This window comes from Hemicordylus capensis, chromosome 3 (genome assembly GCF_027244095.1).
Source record: "Hemicordylus capensis ecotype Gifberg chromosome 3, rHemCap1.1.pri, whole genome shotgun sequence".
Taxonomy (NCBI): Eukaryota; Metazoa; Chordata; class Lepidosauria; order Squamata; family Cordylidae; genus Hemicordylus; species Hemicordylus capensis.
In genome coordinates this window covers 218,909,369-218,919,462 of record NC_069659.1, presented here as the reverse complement: position 1 = coordinate 218,919,462, position 10,094 = coordinate 218,909,369, and the positions used below count along the sequence as shown (strand labels likewise).

Sequence of the window (10,094 nt, the reverse complement as noted above, 5' to 3'; positions counted from 1 at the left end):
TGTCCTGACTTCCTGTAATTTACAATGACAATCTAGAACCATTTAATTGAACTAAAAACAGAAGCATACAAGCACTCTTGCTATATTTACTAATGTGAAGCTACTTCTTGCAATATTTAGAAAGGACATTCAATTAAAAAAGAAAATTTGGAACCAAAACAAATGAAATCAAGAGTTTCACTATCAGTAAGTAATACTTTCCTTCTTGACTAAGGAAGACACCCTTTCTCCTCTTTCTGTAATGGACCCTGCAGCAAAGAGCCATATGTTGCTATGAGACCTGCAGTGAGGGTCAAACTAGATGTGATGTAGGAGATCTGTGATCAAGACCTGCTGAAATTTTTAAAAAGTTGCTGCTGGAGTGAACATTGGATTGGAGCTTCGGCACTGAAGGATTTGGTGTGCATGTGGGAATTAACCCTTTCCCCAATACTATCTTTAGAATGGGAAAATGGCATGGAGGAAAAGGGTTGTTTCCCTTTGTTCAGCACTACAGTCCCAATCTAAACCACCCTGAAGCTGCTTTTAAGAACAAAACAGAACAAAACACATGCAGGACATCCTGTCATGGATCTCCTGCTGCAAAGGTGGCCAACCTCATGCTCTCCAGCTCATCATCCCCGGCCATAATAAATTGCAGCTGGGGCTGATAATATATTGCAGCTTGGGCCCAGCTGGATCAGGCTCAAGGCCTATCTAGTCCAGCATCCTGTTTCACACAGCAGCCCACCAGATGCCTCTGAGAAGCCCACAGGCCAAGAACGGAGGGCATGCCCTTTCTCCTGCTGTTGCTCTACTGCAACTGGCATTTAGAAGCATCTTGCCTCTGAGGCTGGAGGTGGCCCGTAGCCACCAGACTGGTAGCCATTGATAGACCGGTCCTCCATGAATTTATCTAAGCCCCTTTTAAAGCCATCCAAGCTAGTGGTCATCACCACATCCCATGGCAGAGAATTCCATAGATGAATTATGCACTGTGTGAAAAAGTACTTCCTTTTGTCTGTCCTAAATGTCCTGACCTTCAGTTTTATGGGATGACCCCTGGTTCTAGTGTTGTGAGAGAAGGAGAAGAATTTCTCTCTGTCCACTCTCTTTACTCAAAGCATAATTTTATATACCTCTATCATGTCTCCCCATAGTCTCCTCTTTTCCAAACTAAAGAGCCCCAGATGCTGTAGCCTTGCCTCATAAGGAAGGTGCTCCAGGCCCCTGACCATCTTGGTTGCCTTCTTCTGCACCTTTTCCAGTTCTACAATAGGATACGGTGTATTTTCCAGTTCTACAATAAGATACGGTGTACAATAAGATACAGTATCTTCATAAGATACGGTGACCAGAACTGAACACAGTTCTCCAAATGTGGCCGCACCATTGATTTGTATAAGGGCATTATAATACAGGTGGACCTCCTTACTTGCGGATTTGTTATCTGCAGTTTCGCGTGTCTGTGTTCGGGAAAATGACACCCGATCTCAGCATACATGGGGGAACACCCCCCCCCCCATGTCGACCTCGCATATCCGTGGGTTGGGAGTAGCCGGAAATGACTGCAGAGGTAATTTCCAGCCGTCATTTTAGGAATCGGAGCTACAAAATGGCTCCCGTAAAAAACAAAAAAACCCATGATTTTCAGCTGATTTCTGGTGTTTTGTGTGCACAGCATGACTTAGGGGGGAGCAGCAGAAGCTCCCCACCCCTGCGAAAATTGGCCAGTTTTTGGCTGGTTTTAGTAGTCTTCTGCCATGTTTATTTGATTTTTGGCCATTTCCAGCTGATTTTTGGCTAGTTTAGGGGCACAGTGTGACTTGGGGGGAGCAGCAGAAATGAGTAAGCAGCTCCCCCCTGTGAAAATTGGCCAATTTTCTGTCATTTTCAGCCATTTTTCAGTTCATTTTTGCCATTTTCACCAATTTTTGGCCATTTCCTGCCATTTCCAGCTGTTTTGGGCTGGTTTAGGGGCACAGTGCAAGTTGCGGGGGAGCAGCAGAGACTAGTATGGAGCTCCCCCCTGTGAAAATCAACCAATTTTCGGCCTATTTTGGCCAAAAATGGCCGACTGGGAACCTAACCCCCATGATCCCATAGGGATCAATACTTCAATATTCGTGGTTTTCATATCTGTGGTATTGCTGTGTAATGGAATCCCCGCAAATATCGAGGTCCACCTTTTCGGTTTCTTATTTTCAGTCCACTCCCTAATGATCCCTAGCATGGAACTGGCCTTTTTCACAGCTGCCATGCACTGAGTCAACACTTCCACAAGCTGTCAGTCACCGACAGCTCAGTTCCCATCAGTGTATATGTGAAGCTGGGTTTTATTTGCCCCAATATGCATCATTTTACACTTGCTAACATTGAACTGCATTTGCCATTTTGTCGCCCACTCCACCAGTTTGGAGAGATCCTTTTGGAGCTCTTCACAGTCTGCTTTGGATTTCACTACCCTTAGTGTCACCTGCAAATTTGGACACTTTACTGGTTACCCCAACTTCTAGATCATTTATGAATTGATGGGAATTGTCATCCCAGCAGTGGCTGGAAAGCTTCCGGTTGGCCATCTTGACTTACTGTCTCAGATAGTCCTGGTGGTATTGCGCAAGCAAGCAGTTGCACCACTACTTAAAACTGTGTGCCTGAAATTGTGCAGTTACACATGTGCACAGCAGTGCCAGCTGATGGGTAAAGCCAGTGTGGCATTACACATCATGTTGGCCAACTTAGTTTAAAAAGAAATCTGAATTTAACATACATGAACATGTACAAGTCTACATCATAAAATAGAATTGTAACCATCTTGCACACAAATTATGTTCAAGGTTGCTTTTCTGCATTTAAGAAATGGGGGGAAATATTGGGTTTTGGAGACTAAGCATGAAAATGACAGAAAAAGGCATGTATTGCATTTATCATTGCAGGCTTTCTACTGAATCCAGCTGTCACTGTGTTGGTATTCAAGAGATGCTATCCCATATAACACTAATGGAGGAATGATATGGGCTTATTCATGGAGCCCATCTTGTACTTTTATTTTATGCCCTCCAATTACCTGAGCGCTGCAATATTTTGAGTTCTTAAATTTTGAATAAAAACTAAGTCCTGTCTTAAATCCAGTTCTGCTGTGCATGTAGTCTACATGGCCAAAGATTTTGTATTACCCTCCTAGATTACATAAAGGCTCAATTTTGTTACAAACCAATTTGCATTTGTCCCAGCAATTAGTCTAGTACATATTGCTTGTTTAGAGATATATGCATTTCAAAATAGAAAACTTGATTTAAATTGGTCTTGGTGAATGAAATTATGATTTAAATCAGTCCAATCTGATATGAAGAGCTTTAAACATCCTCAAATGCTATATTAAAACATCAAAAATACAAAGCCAGGAAAAGTTGCAATTCTGGCAATTGTTCCTCCCTCCACCGTTCAGGCTGAGGGCCAAGAAAGTCCCTGCATTACCAGCAGTCTGAATGAAGGAGGAAAAAGAAATTTGCTGGAGCTTTTTTCAGGTGGTGACTTTACCTCAACTTTACTTTGGGAGGGTGGTTATGCGTTCACATACCAGCCAGATTTACCTCAGATTTAGTGTTTTCAAAAAGTGCTGTGCCTTGTAGGGAAATTCATCAGGTGCATCTCTAACAAATGATTGGATAAACTGCTGCTGTTGAATTCTTGCTTGGATGCATCCCTCCCTACCCCAATATCAAGCTTAAGAAACAAAGTAAAGTGTGGGTATGTACAGCCTCATTTGGAAAGCATAATATATGAGATTGTCTTTACTGCAGAGTAACTTTAAAAAGAGAAATTAATGGAACTCCAATAGTGATTAGCTACTTTAGCTAAATGGAACCTCCACATTCAGAGACAATATCCCTCTCAATACCTGATGCTGGGAACATATAAGGAGAAGAGCATATCAGTAATCCTGTAATGTATGCACTATGTTCTCAAAAGATAATTTAAGAGTGCTCATCATAAATTAAAAGTGGAAAATGACACAGGGGCTCATGGAGGAGGGTGCACTCTACCAGCATTAGAACGGCCATTTTTACAACAGCACAGTTTCCACTTTATTCATACACAAAAATCTACTTCGTATATTTTCATTTCTAGAAGGTAAATAGTTTAGCAGTTCAGAAGTTATACATTTAATTCAGGGGACTGGTATCTGGTGCATTGCAGTTAGCTATTAATGCCAACATGCATTAGAAGCTTCTAAGGATGAATTATAGGTACCTTCTCCTCATTGGTATTAGTTTACTAAGTTGATGTTTATATAGAATTGTGGCATATTTAATCATTGATTACTCTCTCTTTCTTTTCCTACTTTCTGCAAACAGTGGGCACAGCCCCCAGAGCATACACAGAGATTTCTCTTCATCAGACCTATAGGGAACAAGTTGCAAAGAGGCAACCACTTACTGGAGTCTGTGGTTGTAACAGAAAAACAGCTACTATGCAAGGTAAGTAAAGTAAAGTGTGCCGTCGAGTCGGTGTCGACTCCTGGCAACCACAGAGCCCTGTGGTTGTCTTTGGTAGAATACAGGAGGGGTTTACCATTGCCATCTCCTGCGCAATATGAGATGATGCCTTTTACCATCCTTCCTATATTGTTGCTGCTCAATATAGGTGTTTACCAGTGGGGATTCGAACCGGCAACCTCTGGTTTGCTAATCAAGTCATTTCCCTGCTGCGCCATTAGGTGGCTGTACTGTTGGTACTATGTTGCTAAAGCTGTCAACATAGAATGCAGCTTCTGAATTTAATAACTGGGGAACAGGAGAGGTCTTTTTCTGTGCTTGATTGTAAACTGATGATAGCATGTAAGCTGAAACGGTTTTAACTGATTTGTACCAACTTTTAAAAAACAAAACTTTTGCTCATTGTGAAGAGAACTAAAGTGTGAATATGCACATTGTCTCGCTGACGTGTCAACTTATACAAAGCTTCTGAACAAGCACAGAATAGACTTCTCTCCTTTAAATCACAGGCTCCCACTTAATGGTTATATTTTTCTTCTTGTACTTTCTTCAAAGAAGGAGGGAAAGGGTTCTTGGCATTCTTTTAAAAATATTATGGCCATTTTCTATGGGGACTGGTGAACAAAGTAAGAGAGAGTGAGTTTGTGAGGCTGTTAGGAACATAGGAAGCTTCCTCTGTCCCTAAGCTGCCATATACTGAGTCAGACCATTGGTCTATCTAGCTCAGTATTGTCTGCACAGACTGGCAGCAGCTTCTCCAAGGTTGCAGAAAGGAGTCTCTCTCAGCCCTATCTTGGAGAAGCCGGGGAGGGAACCTGAAACCTTCTGCTCTTCCCAGAACGGCTCCATCCCGAGAGGAATATCTCTCACACTTCTAATCTCCCATTCATATGCAACCAGGGTGGTCCCTGCTTAGCTAAGGGGACAAGTCATGCTTGCTACCACAAGATCAGCTCCCCTCTCCATGTTTTGTTGTGGGAAGTTATTTATGCTTGTGTACTGCTCTGGGGGTAAGACTGTGCTGTCTCTGTTTGTCTGCAGCTGGGTGCTTAGCACATGGTACAGAATGGATGTAGCTTGCTGCTGGAGTAAGTCACTGATTATCAATTTGTGGGGTGGAGCTACATTCCTTAACTGGGCATGGCTCAATCTAGGCTTGCTCTCCTAAGAAATACATGCAGGTCTGGGAGCTTGTGACCAGGTGAGCAAATGGGAATAAGGAAGTGTTGCAGACTTGCAGAGAGGTTTATGGGGCTGTTTAGGAACTCTAAGCAATATGTGTTGTATGTTCTGTAGGGTATGAGCTAGGCCTGTGCTATTGGACACTATCAGAACCTCTGATAAGCATTCCTACTCCCCCTCCCTGCATGCCATGTGGAAGTGGACACTTCTGTGCAACCTGCACAAGTTAGTAGTTGTTGCTGGCAGGATGAGGGGTGGGGGTGTTTTGTAGGGGAACCAGTAGCTGTACAGGGGAGGCTGGGTGCATGCAGGAATGCCAGGAAAGAACTCAAGGATGCCTGGAAACTCTAGTGCCTCCCCGTGTTTTTCTCATTGGGGCCCTCTGCAGCTAACATTGGCACCAATGGCAACGTCCTCAAGAGGGCAAACAGCAGCTGCGGGACCACAGTAGAGTAAAGGGTTAAAGATGACAATTCCTCCTATCCTGGTCCTGGTGAGACTGAGGGAAGTCTATTTGCTTTTTAAAAAGCAAACACACAGAACCAAGGAATCTGATTAACAGCACCCATTTCTCTCCTGAGACCCAAGCTGTGTGTGTAGCAAGAAATGAAACGAGAGGCAACACCGATTTGACCGAGAAATGGGGAGGGGAGAAATAGTCTGAGTTTTGCAGTTGTCTATCAGTCTACTCTCTGTGAAAATGGGGCCCCAGGTATCTGCAGTCTCTCCCCACTGCTCAGCAAGTACAAAGGTTTGATGGTGATGTTTGTTTTATGGTGCTTTTATCTATTGTATTGTGTTTTAGAGAACAGTTTTTTAATGTTGTTTTGTAAGCCACTTTGTGAGACCTATGGTTTGAAAGGCAGCGTAGAAAACTTTTGAATAAGCTTTTAAAAAATAGTTATTTCAGAAATCTCCAGTATTACCTCTGATGCTGATTTCATTATTTAACTAGCATACATTCTTAGAAAGAACGATCTGGAGGCTTTTTATTGCTTAGAGTCAAGACTACAGAGGCCTTTAATGTCTGATGCCACAGCATTCCACACACCCTGGCCCCCCTTAGTGGTTTTGGGAGATCAGCCTCCTTTACCTTAAACAGCCAGTTGCCTGATCTAGGCAGGAAAACTATCTAAGCTGACTGTATTCATGCATAAAATTGCTGTGATGAAACACCAGCTTCAAACAAGTTGGAAATACTCTTGTTGAATATGCATTTGGCTTGGAAGCCCTAGATGAAGAAATGTGAACAGGAGAAGCAAACCTGGCTGGAATAAAGGAGAGGGCTCCCCCCAAAAAAGCAGTCTGCAAGTTTTGGGGGCTTAGTTAATCCATAGGTGATGCACAAATGCATATCCTTTGGTTCCACAAGTCTGTCGTGGCCTGACCCAGCAGCATCCCTAAAATGCCATTGTACAATTCTAATCCATAGATTTGCCACAATCCTATTCTAGTTCCAAGTTACCAATTCACCCCGAGTCCAACAGTCCCAGCATTACTTTGGCCTACCTCCAAATGTGAAGAATGCCTGTAATCCTAGATCTCAGGCTCTCTCCTTTCTCCACCTTGGCCAGTAACTGATCAAAGTGGCAGTTACGGCAGAATGGGAGATGGAATCAGAATGCTACCTGCCACCAATGAAACCATGGCTTGTGCTCCCATTGTCCTTGGCCCTATTACACAACTCTTTGTGAGGAGTAGAGACCTAATGTGCTGACATGCAAAATCCTACTGCTTTTTACCTTTCATTGTAGGAGTGCAGCAACTGAAAACCTGAAGCCGTTGCTCCTCCCATAGCAGGAACATGCTTGAAACATCCAGTTTATACTACTACAAGTGAATTTTGGCCCGTTGAATAACGGGCGCTAGTAATGGCACTCCTGGCCCCCCGCTGCCATTCCCCCTCCCTACGCCGTACGCCCCCCCTACCTTTAAGGGCCAAATCGGCCCAGGCACTTGCCCCCGCCAGGCCGGGGAGACAGAGGCCGGGACCGGGGGCGGAGCAGAGGCCATGTAACTTAAAAAAAAAAATTTACTCCCGCGGCCGACACCGCCGACCGCCCACCCTCCCTCCCAGCTGCCGAGTCCCCCTTACCCTGGCCGACTGCTGTCGGCCGAAGTCTGCCCTCAATTTAAGAGGCAGAGAGGAGCTCGCAAGCAGAGCTCCTCTCTGTGCAAAGCCTCTTGCCGAACTGCCGCTTTGGGCGCAAGGGACGCAAGCGCCCAAAGCAGCAGTTCGGCAAGAGGCTTTGCACAGAGAGGAGCTCTGCTTGCAAGCTCCTCTCTGCCTCTTAAATTGAGGGCAGTCTTCGGCCGATAGCAGTCGGCCAGGGTAAGGGGGACTCGGCAGCTGGGAGGGAGGGTGGGCGGTCGGCGGCGTCGGCCGCGGGAGTAAATTTTTTTTTTAAAGTTACATGGCCTCCGCTCCGCCCCCGGCCTCCATCTATTTTGGCCGAGGCGGCGGCTCCGCCGCCTCGGTCACTTTCCCCCGCCACCGCCTCTCCGGCTTCTTCGGGGCGGCCGCTTCTGGCCGCCCAAGATGGCTGCCGGTGCCGGCGAGCGTGTCTCCCTTGCCCTGTTCTGGGCCTGCGCTTTGCGCAGGCGCAGAACAGGGCAGGGAGGCACGGACACACGCTTGGTGTCCGTCCACGGATGGACACCAAGCGTTTTATTAGAGAGGATAATATATTCTACATGGTCCTGCCTCTGAAGAGTGTTCAGAAACAACTCGTTCAGAATGCAGTTGCCAGAATATTAACTAGAGTGGCTTCATTTGCACAAAATGTGGAACTGTGGGTGCAAAGGACCCTAGCTCTCCCCCGCTCTCCTGTCGGAATTTGGATGTCTCTGCAGTCAGCGAGAATGCAGAGAGGAGGGGGAAGTGGCTGTGAAGGTTTCCTTCTTGCATGAAGGAAAGCCTGCTTAGCCACTCATGGCCAGAGGTGAGAGAGGAGTGTCCTCCCTCAACTCTGGTGAAGGGGATGCAGTCTGCAGATCCTAATTTGGACACAACATAGCCTGTGCCTAATCTTGGGTTCAGGTGACAAAACTCAGTACAACCTGAGGATTCAGATTGGAGTTTAAAAAACAGAACCATGGGTTGGTCAAGTTCTTTAATGTTACAGCCACAAGCCAAAACAGAAGAGAAAGGTTACAGTTATATAATTGATTACAGTTATATAATTGAATGTATGTAATTAAAACAGGCTGAAATTAGAATTAGTTAAAAAAATTGACAAAATTTAAAACATAATGATGATAAAAATTTAAAACAGTAAAATATCCTTTTTAACCATCCGGTGATGTATATTTATGGCAGCAGCACAGAATTTAGCCACATTAGATGTAATTAAACACTCTGAGTCCGAAAGCAACAAGGAAAAATAAAATTGCTCCTGTCGACCGGGAAATTTACATAGCAAAGGAGTAATGAGAGATTCACGAATATCCTTGTAAAACAGGCAGAATAATAAAACGTGTTCAGTAGTTTCCACCTGATCCAACCCACAAGGGCAGAGTCTGTCAGCAAATGGAACCCCTCTATAGCGCCCTTCTAGAACTGCCGCAGGTAAAGGGTTGGTCACCATGTGGATCTGGAGTTGCGCGCATTCACATGTAATGGTAGGACAACCTCGGGCCTCTTCAACTCCAATTCTGTGTTATGTGCGAATGTGGCCATTGTTTAATAAGAAACATAGAAATACAATGTGATATCAATTTCACTGGCTCCCAGTGAAATCAAGTAAGTTTCGAGAAACTCAGAGGTTTCTGGAATCAAGTAGAAATTCTGGTTCTGGTATTTAAAGCCCTACATGGTATAAGATCTGGATATATCAAAGACTGCCTTCTCCCATATGAAAATACCCATTAATTGGAGTCATTGTTGGAGGTCCTGCTGTGTCCCTCCCTCATACAAAGTGTGGTGGATGACTATGGGAAGCAGGGCCTTCTTTGTGGTGCTTCCTAGACTGTGGAACTCCCTTTCAAGGGGGGTTGCTTTGCCTTCTTACTCAGGGTTGGTTATACAGTTATTGGCACCCTAAGAAAAGTATGACTTGGGTGCCCCCTCTACACTCCATTAAAATTATATCCTGTACCATATAGGATATATATTTCACAGAACATGTGTGGGGCACCAAAGTCATACTTGCCAACTGGCGCAGGCTGGGGTGGGTGGGGCAGTCAGAATTGAATTATACCTTTAAAAATTCATTAGTTAATTTCATACAGTGGAAACTGCATACTATGCATATCCTTCACACAGTATACATAAATGCATACTGTGTGGAGGACACTCATGGCTTCTTTTACCATGTATACTCACAAGAGAGAACCAGACTCAGACTATAAATGAGGACAATAGACCCATTTGTTTAAACCCAAGTGTGTCCTCCACAATCAAATACAAAGGGGAGGATTTGTAAGAACAAAAGG

The 10,094-nt window shown here is 44.5% G+C and overlaps 1 protein-coding gene across 5 annotated transcripts in view; it reads left to right on the top strand.

Annotated features, from left to right (window-relative positions):
• Positions 1-3,647: 3,647 nt before the first annotated feature.
• Positions 3,648-10,094, top strand: part of LRIT1 (leucine rich repeat, Ig-like and transmembrane domains 1) — a 53,190-nt gene continuing 46,743 nt past the window's right edge. For 2 of the 5 annotated variants that reach the window (XM_053312916.1, XM_053312919.1), the window contains exon 1: positions 5,653-5,679. Coding sequence is in view for 1 of the 5 variants with exons in the window: in XM_053312920.1 (XP_053168895.1) it covers positions 5,654-5,679 (26 nt within the window). In the remaining 4 variants the exon portion in view is untranslated. Of the gene's footprint in view, positions 3,730-4,337; positions 4,461-5,650; positions 5,680-10,094 lie in introns of those variants that run through there. The other 3 variants (XM_053312923.1, XM_053312917.1, XM_053312920.1) reach the window with 3 other exon arrangements.